Raw genomic sequence first — 18,652 nt, 5'->3', positions numbered from 1 at the left:
TTAGTCACTTAGATTTTATTTCTAAGTTTGCCATATGTATTTCTTCTCAAACTCTGCATACCCTTGCCCCTCCAACAAAAGGGGTGGGGAGAAGTGTTAGAGAGAATAATTGACTTGCAAATTCCAAAATAAAGAGTAGACAGTTTCAATTTGACAAGTGGCACAAGAATTCTGGTGATTCAAATTTTGGTAGTGAGTACAGTAGAGAGATATACACACATTCTGAGATGTGAGACTGTACTCCTGAAATTCATATAAGCCAAAGGTAAACCAATGCAAGTTTACTAAAAAGAAAAATTCTAAATAACAAATAACTCCACTGTGAATTGAGATGAAAGCTTGCCTCATTTGCTACATCCCAGCTGGAGCCAGAAGGCATCATGCTAGGTAAAATAAGACAGAAGAAAAAGGATAAATATCCTTCTCACCCAAATAATACACTCATGTACCTACTGGACAAATATATACTCACTCATGTGGTGCAGAAAGAAGCACAGCCAGAAGAGATGATGATGTTCAGTGAAAACAAGCGACTAGATACTCTCTGACCACAGAACCGAAGTTACCAAGGGGCAGGGGGACAGTGAGTTAAGAGAGTATTATGGACTGTGGTGGAGGGAAAGTGTCACCTTGGAGGTGAACAACACCATGGCCCTAACATCAAATATATATTTTTTTAAATGTATCCTCTGGTAAACCAATGTTGATCACGGTCACGGTCCTCCCGTTGTTCATCGATTTGCTCGAGCGGGCCCAGTGACATCTCCATCATGAGACTTGTTGTTACTGTGTTTGGCATATCGAGTACATCACGGGTAGCTTGCCAGGCTCTGCCGTGCGGGCGAGATACTCTCGGTAGCTTGCCAGGCTCTCCGAGAGGGGCGGAGGAATCGAACTCAGGTCAGCCATGTTAGTTGCATGCAAGGCAAACGCCCTACCGCTGTGCTATTGCTCTAGCCCTAACCAACGTTAGCACAATAAAAAAATACATCTGAAGAAAAAACAAATTATCATAAAAATGACAAGACATAAAAAAGATAAAAAATAGTATCAAGGAAAAATCACACACACACACACACACACACACATAAAACGTTGCAAGCATTCTCTGTTGTGAGATGTAATAGCAACGAAGGGAGGAAAGGTCTTCCTAATCTTCTGACATGCGCAATGGAAAAACTAGCAGTTCTATTATTAGTCTTCTCCCTGACCTCTTAAAAATATTCCTGATGGCACACACAATTTAAATGTTCAATTCAAGAAAGTCTCTTGGCTTAAAAATCCCCCAAGACATTCTGTTTTTGTTTTTCTACAGTGATTTGAAGATTTGAAGGGCCAAAAAACCCGTTTCCAGATGTCCTCTTTCTCCCCTGTGTCAGCAGGCCCTGAGACAGGCTCGCACACCACTCACCAGAGCTTCGTTGGCACACTGGAACACGTAGCAAATATACTGACTCAGGCCAGGCTCTGGTGACTCCCGACAGATAAAGCCGAAGTGGTCTACGTGCTTGATGCCCTAGAGGGGAAGAGAAGTGTAGTGTCAAGGAAACACGTCCTCTGAACCATCCACATGGAAATATCTTTCTGTTTTTTCACAGTTCCAAGTGCTTCACAGCCCTGCAAGAAGGGATTCCACATCCAACCAAACTTACTGGGCTCTTCTGATACATAAAAGAGGCTGATTTGGACAGTAATTGTTTCTTTGACAAACACCTTTGTCAAAGGTGACTTGGGGTCACAGCAGAGAAAAACAGAAGGGTCAATCCCACTGCTGTTTGTAATAAATCTGCTACTCGTTATTTCCAAGTAATGAAGTTTTCAATTTATTAGTCCCTTTAGACTAGGCAGTTTGATGATTCATCAGAAACCCTGTTCTTGTCTATATGAGGATAAGAAGATAAAAATGACAGCAGTTTTCTATTTCAATGGTCGTGCAATTTCTCCCAAAGGAAGACTTTGAAAAAATTATGATGTTTGTTTGCTGATAGACACTCAGTGGGCCAAACTATTAGAAGATCCCTGATTAGAGAAATAATCCAAGTTCACAAATCATTGCTAAATACCTAGAAATCCAACTAAATATCTAGAGCTATACTCACTAAAATATTCCAAATCTTCTGTGAATTCTGGTCACCCAAAATATAAGTATCCCAAGTCCAAATATCTCAAGGATACAGGACCATGTTACTTTAATAGTAAGCATAGTCTTTTAAAAACGCAAGTAAACAAACAAATAAATAAACTGTCCTGCAATTACCCAAATTCCAAGGAAAAGAATGCAGTCTCTGGTATCAAGTAGATTTATGCTTCAATCTTGCTCAAACCAACCTACCAGATAAGAGATATTGTTGTGGGGTGCTAATAATTAGCTCCACGGCACCATTTCTCATTATAAAACAGAAATAGTGGTGCATATTGTCAGAAGTGTTTGAGATTTAGAACCAAGAAATATTGATTCTAGTACCCGGTATGTTTGATAAATGGCAACCATTACTTTTGTAATAATAAGCACAATTTATCCCATGGGTAGGAAAAATAAAATTAACTCTTATAAAAGAGTCCAATAAAAAGGAGTGAGGTTATAATTCGTGATATGAATGTCAGTTTTTCATCTAATAAAATTTATTACGGATTAGAGAATATCATTTGGGGTAGGGGAGTTGGTGTTTGCACCACACTTGATGGTAGTCAAGGGCTATTTCTGGCTCTGTGCTCAGGAATGACCCCTAGCAGTGCTCAGGGGGTCATAGTAAGGCTGAGATTTTTAATGGGGTTGGCTATATGCAAAGCAAACACTTTACCTTCTGTATAAACACTCTGGACCCTATAGAATATCTTACACCAGAGTAATTAAATAGGACGTTCATAAGACTCATTAGTTTGGTGAGTCTTTATGCTTTGACAATAACTCCCTTATTCCACTTATTATTTCAAAAACTCCCTTATTCCGAAAACCTTTAAGGACACAGCTGTACGAATTTCAAAGCAAGTAATGGTTGTTATGTATGAAAGAAAGAAAGAAAGAAAGAAAGAAAGAAAGAAAGAAAGAAAGAACTATGCCCCTATATGCAGCTATATTATAACAGTTCAGTTCTTGAGAAAAATTGTAAGACCAGGGCTACTTTATAAGGAGCATAGTTTAACCTGACAATTATTCTAGTCAAAGGCCTTTTACAAATTTTCTCACATTCATTTTCTTTTTCTTTTTTTTTTCTTTTTAATCAGAATGTTAGAACACAAGCCTTGCTTAAAGAAACATAAAGGAGCAAAAGTGAAAATCACATTTAAGTTACCACTATTAAACATCTGTTTTGGTTTTCTTTCTTTCCTCCATTTTCATTTAGATATTCCATGAGCACTACTAGTTCTCTTCCAGACAGACCAAAAGAAAAAAAAAATCAGAAGTATGGGGATGACCGATGTAGCTTTTTAGGGTAGCTTCTTTTCTTTCTGGTTTTCCCAAGCAGTGCTCAGGGGGTGGGGGGCTACTTCTGCCAGTTCTCAACCACCTGGACCAGTGGTTCAATGCAAGGGTCCAAGGATGCAGCCCTCCCCCAGTGACAGAATTACCTGGGCCACTCTTAGTGTCACACCTGGTGGAGCTGGGAGGGAGGGAGGGCTCATGTAATGCTGAGGAACAAATCTGGGTCAGCTACCTTGTCAGGCATGTGTCTTAACCCCCATACTATCTTCCAACCTTAGGACAGGCAACTCTTGGGTTGCAAAGGTAGGAAGTGTTTCAGCTTATACTATTCTCTACCCATTGGGTGGAGCAACACCCAACATGCAGAAATGTTCATCCAACATTTATTGAATATCTGAAGAATTAAGCTCTGTCTTAAGACCTTACTCAAATGCCTCACAGAATAAGACACCACAGAATTAGATACATGGCCTCATGGGACTTATCTTGCAGGAATCCCCAGTAAACAGGTTACAGGAATTTTTAATAAACAGGTTTTTAGTTAATATAAATAATCTTTCTCCAAAACCTCTACATTCAAATCCTTTACCGGGGAGCTGGAGCAATAGTACAGTGGGTGGGGTGCTTGCCTTGCACATGACCAGCCCAGTTTCAATCCGTGGCACCACACATAGTCACTGGAAACAAACAATATGCATATAAATTCATTTTTAAAGAGAAGAATGTCTGCATGCCATGCCTACGCTGATGACAACTCTATTTCTTTTTTGAATTCTAAACAGTCTTGGTTTTTCAATACTAAAATATAGGAAGGAGAGTCCTGAGAGATAGTACCAGAGTAAAGGCACTTGGCGGGCATATGCTGACCCAGTTGGATCCCTGGCACCATACATGGTCCTCTGATCACTACCAGGAGTGACCCCTAAGCACAGAGCCCGGAGTAAGACCTCAGCATAGCTAGGCTTTGCCTCAAACCCCTTACCTAAATAAATAAATACAATTAAAAGAAATCTTGGTAATATCCAGGTCACTCAACATTTTGCTAAGAACAAGTTCTCTATTTCAGGGCCCTCTTCAAAGACATTCTTATATTTTTAACTTCCCCATATAGCTACTTACATACTCCTCTACCCAACATCTTTGGGTTATTTTCCTGTTCTTAAAATATACGTAGCTCTGATTTAGGGATAAATATTCTAAATTATTTCTGTGGTACTTTCACAGTAGTTTGTACGTATTCTAACCTGGGATACAACCAGGTAGATAATTCAAAACTTTGAAAATACTGTGTGATTTTTAAAATGAAGGACAAAAATATAGCAGCCCCTTCTTTTCAAAATTTAGCATTTATATGAAAGTAGAAAGAATTGGTTCTCCTTTTGCTATCTACTACATCACCCAAAATGTCAAAATGACTCAGAGGTATCCACAAGTCCCACTATCCAAGAGTCTGAGAAACACTAACTACAAAGGTATTTTTTTTCCCCAAAAACCCACCACCACAAAAATCCCATCAGTGAACACAATTTGATAATGTGACGTGAAGAGGAGAGGAAAAAAAGGACCTATGGTGGCAAGAAGGAGAACCAGTGACGACACTGAGAGACCAAGGCACAGTTCTGTTACTGCCATAAACAAAAACATAAGAACATGCTTCTTTAATGACAAATTCACTTTAAAAAATGTGATACTATAATTTGGGTTTAAACCCAATTATTTTATAGTTAATTTAGAAACTAGATAATGATTGGTTTCTTCAAATGCTAAGATGTCCTTTCAATACATACCTGAGAACAAGAAGAAATTTCTTTGAAATTCTTTTCAAGCACAACTGATTTTGTGTCTGGACTGATAAGGTTAATCTCAAATCGCCCAACCTTGAAAAAGAAAAGCATTCCATTTTATTTCAATTCAAAAGGCTCTAATGACTTACTTTACAGTGAAATATTCAGCCAATAAAATAGATGCAGTGCTATATACCTAACATATGCATCAACATCAATCTAACCAATATTTTTTTTTCAGAGGGAAGGAAAGGTCATACCCAGCAGTGCTAGGGTTTATTGCTTGTATCACGTGTGATGCCAGGGATAGAACGAGAGTGGGTTTGAAGCAAAGCAAGAATGATTACCCCAGTACCATCTCTCCAGCCAATTCAGTTAATATTTGAACCCCTTCAGTCAATACCAGTTGTCCCAAAACATTTGTTTCTTTGTCTAAAAGACCAGGAGGATTGTTTTAGTATAAACTGATGAAATATAGTAGCCTTTTATTTCAGGTAAGAAATATTTATCTTTTGAAATCTATAAAACATTGCCTTGTGGTTTCCAAAAATACTATTTATAATTTATAAGCATACATTTTCCAAAATGGTCAATAATAAAAATTAAAATTTAGAACTGGGTGAGTCCTGTCTTTCACTGTCCTCCCGCTGTTGACTGATTTGCTTGAGCGGGCCCAGTAACATCTCCATTGTGAGACTTGTTGTTACTGTGTTTGGCAAATCGAATATATCACGGGGAGCTTGCCAGGCTTTGCCGTGCAGGTGAGATACTATCAGTAGCATGCCAGGCTCCCCAAGAGGGGCGGAGGAATCAAACTTGGGTTGGCCATTTCGGCCGCGTGCAAGGCAAACGCCCTACCACTAAATTTTTTAAATAAATGAGAAAAGTTAATAGCAAGGACTATAGCTGGTAAGAATAAACAAATCTAACAGCCCAAGGCCGAGAGAAGTCTGCTTAACATACCACCAAAAAAAAATAAAAAGAGGCAGGGAGCTAATAACAAATTACATGTCTGAAATTATCAAAAACAAAACACGTGTGCTCATGTACACACACACACATACACACACACACACACACACACAAATGTCCGATAAAGCAAGTATCAGACACTGAGACTGAGACTGTTTACCACAGCATGCTGTGGTATTTCCTTCTCAGGGATTCTTTAACACACAGGATAAAAGGACAGAAAATTTTTCAAGAAAGCTCAAACATTACAAGCAGAACATTAAAGAACCTCTACAAGGGCATTATCCCATATGAAATTCTTTTTTAAGTGGAACTTCACATTTTCGATACCCTGTATAACTTCAGAAATTACTGTTTAGTATAAAGAATTATCCTTTCCCTCTATTTTACAGCTTATATCCAATTACATGAATGAGAAATCCACTACATGATCAACCAACCTCTCTCTCTCTTTCTCTCTCTCTCTCTTTCTCTCTCTCTCTTTCTCTCTCTCTCTTTCTTTCTCTCTCTCTCTCTCCTTTCTCCCTCCCCCTCCCGTGGCACTCAAGGGTTAAATCTGGCTCTGCACTTAGAAGTTACTCCAGGCATTGCTTGGGAATCCCATATGGCACGCCCAGGATTGAACCTGGGTCAGCCCCATGCAAGGCAAACTCCCCTCAGTACTGTCTTTCTGGTCCCCAACCATCTTTCTTGTCCTCCGGGTGGCAGGAGGACACTGTATTCTCTGAAAAGGTAACTTTTTCTCTCTAAAAAATTCCCTCTTTCTCTTTCTGGTCTACCTAGTTACATTCTCTGGTTTTCACATCTTTAAATCCTCTATTTGCAGCAGGTACTTAAACAGCATTTTATTTAAGACTGAGCTGAAGGCAGATGATGCTAATACCGAGAGTAACATTCTTTTCAAGATGCCCAATTAACCACTTCCTCCTTGCTACCTTCCCTTGCCTGCTCCCTCATTCTTAGAATCCACATTCCACTTATGCCTCTAAATCCTTCTCTGCTTTTCATCCTTCCCTCCTGGACTATCACCCTGTGGGGTGGAGACAAGGAAGGTCCAGCCCCTGGCTTGCCGGGTAGAGCTAAGATGATGAAACTTCCCATCTCCCCGGTCAGGGCACCTGAAACAGCATTGTTCTGTTCTTCTCCGAATCCGATGGCTGGACGTGACTAGGGGCGCTGGCGTGTCTCCTTCGAGGCTGTGGCTTTTGGTTGCTCTCATGAACTTTCCTTTGCAGGACTCCAGTGACACTGCTGCATCGAGACCGGAACTCCTGCTGTTCATCAAAACCGGAATCCTCCAAAATCCTTTCTGGGAAGCCCCCTCGCTGGCTGGCAACGGCGGGAAAGGCCGGGAGGGTGCTGGGCTCTACGTCGTCTTCCTCTAGCAGAACATCGGCAGAGGGACAGGGCACCTCTGCCTCCAAGACCCCCGGCTCCCCACTCTGGATCTTCAGGCGCTGCTGTTCATGCAGGCTGAACTTCTCAATGCAGTCGTCGATGAGGCTGGAGGGGGCCTTCTTATAGGTCACGGTCACCTTTCCACAGTACAAGACCTCGAACTTCTGAGAGTTGTAAAAGGCATCCTCGTTGTCTTTGCTGGGTCTGGAATCCTCTTTCATGACAGCTTTAGATAACTGCCTTATGCTGCTGATGACATCCGGGACCTGGAAGAAAAAAGGAACACCTTCATTTCATTTGAATCTTTGGAGATCTTTACCATACCCAGACCTGTTGTTACCGCACAAACTCATTCTCAATAAAATATAGAAATCAGGTCTAGAAATCAGGTCTGACTTAAGATGAAACATTAGACCAGACAGGTAGTACAGGGGATAAGAAGAATCCCTTGGAGATGGTAGATCCCAGTTAAAGCCCCGACACCACAGGGTCCCCTGAGTAGGACTGGGTGTGGCCTGCAAGGCTAAAAGCTCTGCAGCCTCAGGCCCTTACATCAAACCAGGTTGGCTGAGAATCCCCAGAAGGGGTCCCCAGACCTCTTGAGCACCACTTAAGAGAAAGATTAAACACAAATTACACCCTTACCCAGAAAGATTAAATATAAATTACACTACTGGGAATCAATGATGTGGCTCAATGATGAAGCCCCTGCCTTGCAGACAGGCTGAGTTCAATTCCGGGCACCACTTCACCAGATCAGCATCACTGACATTTGGGGGTCCCTGGAGTCACAAGAATGAAACCTGTAGGCTATAAGTGTGTGGGAGTACCACAACAAAAGTGTGCCTTGGTGAGGGCCACGATGCCTTGAAGATACAAATATCCAGTTAAAAGTATGAAAGATGTAATTTACAGAGGGCCACTAGTTCACCTATACATCACTGTATCACTGTCATCCCCTTGTTCATCGATTTACTCGAACGGGCACCAGTAACATCTCCATTCATCCCAGCCCTGAGATTTTAGCAGCCTCTCCTTACTCATCTTCCCAACATTGCCATGTTGGAGGCTTTGTTGGAGGTCAGGGGAATTGTTACTATTTTTGGCATATCGAATATGCCACGGGTACCTTGCCAGGCTCTTCCATGCCACACACACACACACACACACACACACACACACACACACAAAGGTTGCTGAAAAAGTCTTACAGCTTTTATCACAAGAAAAGCAAATTAACTGAACTTATTGTAGTGTTCATTTTATGAAAGAACCAGCATCTATATGCATCTTGAATTAAAAATCCTTCAGTGGCAGTTATATCTGAATAAAGCAGGAGTGAGAGTGAATGGTCCAATAAAATCTAGCGTATTCTTCTCTTGGAATACTGACATTTTCTCAAGTGGTTTACTGCAATAAAATTTTAACTGGTTTCCTTGCCCCTTCAGTCTACACTCATAAAAATAAGAAAACTATCATTTAAAAAGTTAAGTCCTATAGCACTGTAGCACTGTCCTCCCATTGTTCATCGATTTGTTCGAGTAGGTCTAGTAACGTCTCCATTGTGAGACTTGTTATTGTGTTGGCATATTGAATATGTCATGGGTAGCTTGCCAGGCTTTGCCATGTGGGCGAGATACTCTCGGCAGATTGCCGGGCTCCCCGAGAGGGGCGGAGGAATCGAACTCGGGTGGACTGTAACTCATCAAATTTTTAAATGATAGTTTAAAAAGCTACTCCCACAGACTTATGAGGGTTTTTTTTAATTTGTTTTGTTTTGTTTTGTTTTATTTTGGGGTCTTTGAACTTCACCCGACAGTCTCTGTGCTTTCTCCTAGTTCTATGCTCAGGAATAACTTCTGGTGATGCTCAGGAACCATATATGGTGCTGGGGATGGAACGCGGGCTGGCCTTGCACAAGGCAAGCACCTTTCACACTGTACTATCTCTCTGGCTCAAGATAAGATCTCTAAAATGCCAAAAAGATGAATAGAGAACACTGCATATATTTAAAAAAGCACTGTGTGGCTATACATCTTCCCTATGGCCATGAGATAATCCAAACTGGATTTTCTTCTTACTGTCTCTCCATTTGACCTTGTTCTTACTGAACTCACACTCACTCTGCTCCAGGCTTCCCAGCTCCCCTTTAACATTAAGTGTCAGGCTTCCTCTTCAGGTCTCCAAACTCTAGGATCCTCACCCAAGCAAGAACAAAGTTCACCCCCTCACACCTCTTACACATCTAAGCTCTGATGTCATTTTCTTTGACAGCACCCCTTCTCCTTCCCTCCCTCTGTCTCCTCCCCTTATACACCCACACCCACACCCACACACATACACATACACACACACACACACACACACACACACAGAATCAGATCCACTCCTAAACTCTTTCCTACCTATATTTCTCCTAATGCACTTAGAACCTTTGAAATGCCATGCAATTGATTTGCTAGAAAGGAAACTCACTAGGAGGGTGAGATTTCTTTCTTTCCCCTTATTGCCTAGCATAATTCCTGCAAAACAATAGATTCTTTGTATGTGTACTGTAAAACAAAACAAAATTTTTCCCTTTGGTGACTTTTATCTTGGGGGAGGGGTGAAATCATATATGCAGGCCTTCTTGGGAAATCCTTAACCCTTCTAGTACCAATTCTAAATCTAGAGTTTCTTCTAATTTACATAGTTATTTGGAATAAAGTATCAGAGCACTTGCAGTTTAAATACCATGAAACTTTAATTTGTTGCTAGTAAAATTACTTTCCATAAATAAAAATGTCCAAATGCTATCATTTCAATGACTCATCCAGAACATTAGGCCTATCTCAGGGAAGAAGTCAGATGTTTTGTATAAATTCATGACTAGTAACTTTAGTCTTGTCATTTTCTTCTTGTCTTAGTACCTTACCAGGACCAATGCTGAGAAATGAACTAGACATTAAATTTAGAAAAAAGAAAAGGAAGAAAGAAGGAAACTATTGCAGTGGATTGAGCAACCCTGAGAATAGTAGGACCTTCCTCATTAAACAGATTAAGTATATTTTTCATCAAATTCTGCAATTCAATTTTCCTAAATTTCCAAAGTCTCTAAATAAGAAAAAATACCTATAGGATTTATTTTGAACCTGCAAATTTTACATCTTGTTACAAATATTTACACAATTATGAGTTATATACTACCACTGGGCTGGAGCGATAGCACAGTGGTAGGGCGTTTACCTTGCGCACGAGCTGGGTTCAATTCCTCCACTCCTCTCGGAGAGCCCAGCAAGCTACTGAGAGTGTCTCACCTGCACGGCAAAGCCTGGCAAGGTACCCGTAACATATTCAATATGCCAAACACAGTAACAACAAATCTCACTATGGAGACATTACTGGGCCCGCTCGAGCAAATTGATGAACAACAGGAGGACCGTGACTGTGATACTATCACTAAGACTACAAATAAAGTCAACTTTCCTATATGATACATTCCACTTTTTCTCTACCATTGCACTGACAGGCTTCAGGTAAAGAATGGATTCCCGAATGATTTTCTTTGGTTTTCCAAAGCATTTCCCATTGACCAAAGCTGAAGGGTAGATTCCTAAGTAGTATGTATCATCCTCACTAAATCATGTCAGAAATTTCATTTCCCAATGATCTGAGGCATTCATTAAATCCTAAAATACAAATTCTGGTTTCCTCTATTACTTTTCCCCTCAGTCACAAAGACCTCAAATTACTGCTGAGGGGTACTGCAGAGATGCTGTGAAACTGGTCCTATAATAGTTGGCTCTAGGTTTGCATCTCTTTATGTGAAAGACACATATGGAAGTTAACATTACAGGGGGAGAAGCAATAGTACAGGGGATAGGATGCTTGCCTTGCATGCGGCACCATATTTGGTCCTAAGCCCCACCACAGGTGATCCCTGGCACAGAGTCCAGAGCAGGGCCTGAGAACTGCTGGGTGTGACCCAAAATCCCAAAACAAAAAGTTAACATTACATGGCCTATAGGCTCAGGGCCCACAATGAAAGGGCATGCAGGGGCTGGAGCGATAGCACAGTGGGTAGGGCATTTGCCTAGCACGTAGCCGACCTGGGTTTGATTCCCAGGATCCCATATGGTCCCCCAATCACCACCAGGAGTAATTTCTTAGTGCAGAGCCAGGAGTAATCCCTGTGCATCGCCTGGTGTGACCCAAAAAGAAAAAAAGAAAAGGGCATGCAAAGAAAAAAAGACTAAAATCCACAGTGGAGAAGTGAGTTATTAGAGAACTATAAAAACCTTCCATAAAGCATTAATTTAAGGGACCAAATGCAGGAAGCACACAGAAATAAAATTTCTGCACATAACTGGGACACAGTTGGAGAAAACAGTATTCTCTTATAGCATTGTGTTAACTAAAATATATTTATATACATGTTTGTGTGTTTCTGAATGAACAGGACTTCTCATTGAATATTCTGCATCTTCCGGCATCTCTTTCTCTTCTACATTAAAATATATGCTCTTAAGTGAAAGCATGAGTTGGGGTGACTCTGGGTTTTACTGCAGTTCATCCCTCTAAGCCCTGAGAAAGTATTCTGTGTTCCAGAGAAACAAATTGATTACTGGCAGCAGACAACTAACCAGCAACACAGGGAAAAGTCCTGAAAAGTCCTTATTTCAGAAGTGAAATAAGTTTTTGCAAGTTCCTGTTGATAATTCACAGAACTGAACCATCCTTCTTCTCCCCAAACTGGAATTAACTGACCCCTCTAAAACAAAAAATTACTTTTCATTCTGCTCAGTGCTTTCCTCAAGGGGAAGTGCATGGGACCACAAGCTATCTCTAGGACAGTGGTTATTGCTTTTGAGGGGAGGGGAGGGGGTAAAGGGGGTGGTAATTTGGATTTTGTTTAATCACCATGAGATACACCATTACAAAGCTGTTCATAACTGGATTTTAGTCATACAATGTCCCAACATCTGCCCCTTCACCAGTGTACATTTCCCACCACCAATGTCCCAATTTCCCTCCTGTCCCCCCAGCCTACCTCTATGGCAGGCTCTCTCTCTCTCTCTCTGTCTCTCTCTCTCTGTATCTCTGTGTCTCTGTCTCTGTACCTCTCTGTCTCACTCTGTCTCTCTATCTCTCTCTGTCTCTGTCTCTCTCTGTCTCATCTCTGTCTCTCTGTCTCTGTCTCTCTCTCTTTCTCTCTCTCTCTTTCTTTCTCTCTCTCCTTTCAGGCACTGTGGTTTGCAAAACTGTTACTGAAAGGTTGTCATATATATCACTTTACTTCTTTCAGCACTCAGTTCTTGTCCAGAGTGATCATTTAAAATCCTTAATATGTGTCCACGAGTCCACAATTCCAAGGGTCACAGAAAGAAACGCTGGTGCCCAACATCTGCCTCTGACCCATCCAACCCACAGGGTCTGAGAAGGGGTTCGTGCCCACTGGAGCAGGGTTCTGGTCTCACTTTGCGTTGACAAATATTCTATAAGACAAAACAACAATGATACGAAAGAGTCTTCCAAAGCAGGGATGGACACATTCCAATTCCAGCCCTGGCTCCCCAGGAATTCCTGCTACTCAGCTTCCTCCAGTTTCCGCAGTAAATGGGGGGGGAGGGGAGAGGGGCTCAAAAGATGGCCTACAAGAGCTCATCTAATCCACATTTCTGTTGGTTTTTTCTTTTCATCCTTTCCAAGACTGGAGCGAGACAAGGTATATCAGAAGGAGACAGAATCATCTAATTGATTAAATTATATAAAGTATTAAGTAAAAATATCATCACTTATAATATTAAATATATTAGTATACAGCCAATTATAAAACTGCCCAAGAAAAAAATGTTACTGCTTCAAAATTAGGGTAAGGCATTCTTCACTTGTGTTAATAAGCAATCATCAGTTCAAAGAAGAATGCAATGAATGGCTTTTTAGTGGATGTGTCCCCCGCCTCCCCCCAATGCCTCATGATGTTCAGAAAAGGAAAAACAAAGCCCTTCCACCTTTAGCTAGTATCTCGGAGCTATACCTTCAGTGATCTCACCGAAAGAATGTAGATTCAAGTATCAAAACTCAAGTATTAAGCTACTCATCACTGGTAAGTTTAAGGAAGGGAGAAGATGGCCACTAGATTTTCTATTTGTGATACTATTTAATCTCTCATTAAGCAAAGATCATGTTTGCTTTAAGCAAATCTCATTAAGCAAACCCCCAAAAGTCCAGTGGTACTGACAACAATTTACACTTTGCCTCTCTTCAAAAGAAAACAAATCCTACAACCACTCATACTAAATAAAGGCAGAAGAAACTAGACAATAAGCAGCATGAAGGAAAGATACCTTTGGCCAAGAAGTCAGCTGAAAACTGGAGTCATTCTCTTGAGCACTAAACACGTCAAGCTGAAATTGTTCTCAATATTAGCCCCTGCCACGCTTCCATTCTCTTTCTAAATAAGCCAGCCAGTTTCCCTGAATTTGTGAAAGTCTGTGCTATCACTCTGCAGCCAATTATAAAACTGCCCAAGAAAAAAATGTTACTGCTTCAAAAGTTAAGTATTTCCTGACTCAGCAACCAGGAAATGCACAGATTGTTCAGGACTCACAGGCAGAAGCGATAGCTTTCTTTTAAAAAGAATGCGTTAAATCGGAGAACCACTGTCTTTGTTAAGATTTATTAACTATAAGGAGAAAAATTGAACCTAGAGCTCAACGTTTTTTCCCTTTTTTGTTGATAACTAGATAAATCTCTGTGGACATTCAAAATATGGGTCACAAATAAGTATATGAACATATAAATGTGTACAACTAAATATGTGAAGTGTTTCAAGTACATACATAAAGCAAAACAAATTAGCTGGGTAACTTCCTTTACAGTTGAAATGAGCTTGACTGCCTGATTCATTATTCATCTTTTTATAATAATCGTAGCAAATGCAAATACAAAAAAGAAGAAAAGGGAATGAAAAACAGGTGGGGGAAAACATTTCAAGTACACAGGAAAAAATAAAACTGCCTATTGGGAAGGACTAACAAATTAAATGAGCCTTAAGCAAATAAAAGTGATAAAGAAAAGAAACATATTTGCCTTAGAAACAATGCATTCTTTTGGGGAGAGAGCGGATTTTCTTTCTAATTAAGTTCTTACTTTACCAAAACTTCTAAGATCAGCTCAGCATTTTGAGAAAAGACTTACTGAGTCCCTTAATGTTGACATTTCTATCAGATCCTTTTCTTCTTGCTTCTAGGCTATACCAAGTCGTGCTTTGGAGAACTTACGTCCTGCCAGTGACAAGCCAGAGTTGTGTTGACTGCAACACCTTAGCCTCTATACTATCTCCTCAACCTATCTTACTTTTACAGTCTCCTGAGTCAATGGAAAGTGACTGAACGGCTTACATGTGCCACAAAATTGTTGGCATTAAAAAAATACTGCCACCTAAAAACACAGGAGGTTTTTCCAGCCCCAGTTCCTTTGCAAGCACACTCTGTCATAGACATACCTTTTATTTATTCATGTGTTTATTTATTTACATGACACTGCACTCAGGAATTTTACTCGGTGGGACCATTTAGGGTGCTGGGGACCAAACATGGGTCGGCCACATGCAAGACCACGCCTGATTGTGCTCAGAACTTAGTCCTGTTTACGATGAGTGGTGCTGAGGAATCAAACCTGCTACAGCAGTGTGCAAGGAAAACGCCCTACCTCCCTTTGTCCACACTATTATCTCTCCAGCCCCAGGAGATGTCCTTCTTAAGGTGGGGCTATCTGACAATCTCTGTGAGAAATAAAGCTGATTTTTTTTTTTGCTTTAAAGCCATTTTAGGGGTTATTCTAAGGTAGTTCAGCAAATCTATTATACTTGGTTAATCATATAGATTATTCTTTCAAGGTAAATATTTTACTAAAAAGGATCTGGCTTTCGCCCTAGATTTAAAATTGTGCAGTTCCTTTTATATTATTGGAAGGTCACTCCCAGCTGTGCTTAGGGTTTACACCTGGCTCCATGCTTGGGGATCACTCTTGATGGTGCTCAGGGAAACATAAGCAGTGCCAGGGATTGGACTGGGGTTAGCAGTGTGTGAGGCAATTGATCCCTGTACTAACTCTCTGACCTCAGTGCGCAGTGCCCTTACAGAATCCCTGATCCCACCATCATCTTGTTTTAGAGACGTGGGAACAGATAGTTGATATCAGAAGGCAGACCAGCAAAGGAGAAAACAAGGAGACAACAGGAAACTCCACTATCCAAGAAACAGAGTTTCTCTGGGTCTTAGACCAGCATTTCCCAATCATCTTGCCACTGAGGCCCCTATGATCTTGTTTCCTTCCTATGGTTCTCCCACCCCATCCGTTGGCCCCCTGGTCTCATGCTGCAGCCCTCCCAACCCCACACACCCCACCCTCACTTACCCAGGGGGCCCCTTGGCCTTCCTTGAATAAAGCAGCAACTGTCCTCCAAGTTACTTAGTTTTTGAGTCTTGGGCTTGAGCCAAGGCAGTTTCCTCTCACACAGGCTTTAGTTCTTCTCTTTTCTCAGCTTCTCTGAGTCCTTTGGACTCTGCTCTTCTCTTTCTGCTAATCCCTTGGTTTGACCTCTGAGTTAACTCCAGAATCAAAGAGGGAAATTCCTAAAACCTATCTGCCAAGTTCTCCCTCAAACCCGTCTTACCGCTCCGATCACTGAATTACTTCTCTGGAAAATAAAGGACATACACCCTCATGATCATTCCAAAATTGCAGAAGCAATTGGTCAGATATAAGAGATATATGTGGAAGTATATAATTTACATAGAGGACAAGTTCAGGGAATCATGTGATTTGATTTGGAGAATGCAATGTCCTCGGAGACAGCTGACTTTCTGAGCTAGAAGGAAATATGAACTTAAGGAAACAGAGTAATAGTGAAGCCAGGGCAACTCTTTGCAAATTACCTTTCAAGTGCAAAATATCCTTTTAAAAGTGGATCCTTCCAGGTGCTGGGGAGATAGTACAGAGGTTAAGGCACTTGCCTTACATGAAGCTGTAACTTTAATTCCCCAGGACCACATACAGTTCCCTGAGCACGTTCAGGAGTGATACCTGAGTACTGCCAGGTGTGGCCCAAAAACAATAAAAAGTAAATTATTGTATAGGATAGCCTATTATTAAAAATGCAATTAAAAATCTGATTTTAAAAGCCACATACCAGTATCTACTACTGCCTGTAGAAAGACATTGTATTATTCTCAGTCTCTGAGTTTTTCAGTTGCAAAAGGGGAGCTACAATGTTTACTTCAGAGGTAAGGAGGGGAAATTTGAAATTAAATATTCACATGTACCTAGCACAGTGCTGGGAGAGTGAAAGCATTCAAGAATATTTAATTAGAGCCAGAGCAGTAATACTGCAGGCAGGGTAATTGTCTCGCATACAGCCAAATCAGGATAGATTCCGGCATCCCATATGGCCCCTTGAGCACCATCAGGAGCAATTTCTGAGTGCAGAGTCAGGAGTAACCCCTGAGCATCACTGGGTATGCAGCAACCCCCACAAATGAAAATTACTAAATCTACAACATAATGGATTTGTATAGTGTAAGAGTTGAAATGAGAAATGAGAAGCTGTTGGTAAATGAAAGAGCACCACTTTCAAAGACATTTAAATTCTAGCATGAGGGAGGAATATTACAAATAAATAAAATATAATGGATTTTAATTCTAAAAAATTTCTAAGGAGAAAAACAGGAGGTGAAGACATGAAAAACTGAAAAAGCCCCCATGCCACTGAAAGTGTCGTGGAGGAGGGAGATAGGCTATATAATCGCTGTATCACTGTCATCCCATTGTTCATCAATTTACTCGAGTCGGCACCAGTAATGTCTCCATTCATCACAGCCCTGAAATTTTAGCTGCCTCTCCTTACTCGTCTTTCCCAATGCTGCCGTATTGGAGGCTCTTCAGGGTCAGGGGAATGAGACCCATTATTGTTACTGTTTTTGGCATATTGAATATGCCACGAGGAGCTTGCCAGGCTCTGCTGTGCGGGCGGGAGACTCTTGGTAGCTTGCCGGGCTCTCCTTGGCTCTATGCTTAGGGATCACTCTTGGTGGGTTTTGAGGTACCATATGAGGTGCCAAGGATCAAACCCAGGTCGACTCTTTATTATTTAAACCTTGAGATGTTTATGTGGGGATACATAGGGGGGGAAAGGTCAAGTTCAATAAATCATTATACACCTCCAGTTTGGCTTATAACCACTTTTCCCAAAGACCTAGAGGGAATTTTAACAAAAAATTTTTGAAAGACACTTCAAACAGGAGCCTGAGTGGTAGGTAGTACAGTGGGTAGGGTGCTCACCTACCATGCAGACAATCAGGTTCAATCCCTGAATAGTCGGGAGTAAGCCCTGAGCACTGCCAGGTGTAGTACCAAAAGGGCTACATAATAAATAAGTAAAATATAAAGGATTCCAGACTATGAAAACTGCCGAGGGGGGTGAAATGCAGAGCAGGGGATAAGAAATTTGGAGGGAGAAACAGAAAAGCTGCATTTTAGGGAAGGGACATATGAAATAAGTGAGCAGAAAGGAGACGAGCTGGACAGATACCTGAGGGGCAGAGAGGGCGCCAATCATGAAGGTCCAGAACAGAAACATGCCTGGTGTGTGCAGGCAACAGTGGAAGCAACTGTGGAAGCGCTGTGGATGGATACAGGAGCGAGCAGAAGAGTGAGGGAATGAGCATCACAGGGCAACAAGGTCTTAAGGATAACCGGGTCCTCAAAGGACTATAGCGCTGCCTCTGGGTGAGACATTAAAAGCCACTATCAGGGATGAGGAATGTATTGACATGATTCTCTCACTGGCTGTGTGGAGAGCAGATGTGCTGTGACACACCTAGAGGAACCGCCAAGACCTGTCACACAGGACCAATAAGCAAGGAGAGTGGCAAGAAACAAAAGCTTCTTGGGATATAATTTTTTCTTTGTATGTTTTGTTTTGTTGGTTGGATGGCTGGTTTTATTTTGGGGTGACCCAACAGTGCTCAGGGCTTATTCCTTGCTCTGTGTTCAAAGATTATTCCCGGCAGTTCTTGGGGGACCATATGGG

The 18,652-nt window shown here is 41.2% G+C and overlaps 1 protein-coding gene across 1 annotated transcript in view; it reads right to left on the bottom strand.

Annotated features, from left to right (window-relative positions):
• Positions 1 to 14,000, bottom strand: part of TBC1D4 (TBC1 domain family member 4) — a 96,751-nt gene extending 82,751 nt beyond the window's left edge. Inside the window, exons 1-4 of the mRNA XM_056109836.1 lie at positions 13,905 to 14,000; positions 7,299 to 7,844; positions 5,212 to 5,301; positions 1,412 to 1,516 (exon numbers count right to left, since the gene is read on the bottom strand). Coding sequence (XP_055965811.1) covers positions 1,412 to 1,516; positions 5,212 to 5,301; positions 7,299 to 7,799 — 696 coding nt within the window. The 5' untranslated portion in view covers positions 7,800 to 7,844; positions 13,905 to 14,000. The remainder of the gene's footprint in view (positions 1 to 1,411; positions 1,517 to 5,211; positions 5,302 to 7,298; positions 7,845 to 13,904) is intronic.
• Positions 14,001 to 18,652: the final 4,652 nt, after the last annotated feature.

This window comes from Sorex fumeus, unplaced genomic scaffold (assembly GCF_029834395.1).
Source record: "Sorex fumeus unplaced genomic scaffold, SorFum_2.1 ptg000008l, whole genome shotgun sequence".
Lineage (NCBI taxonomy): Eukaryota > Metazoa > Chordata > Mammalia > Eulipotyphla > Soricidae > Sorex > Sorex fumeus.
Note: the sequence above shows the minus strand (reverse complement) of the source record. Positions and strands in the feature narration are given on the sequence as shown.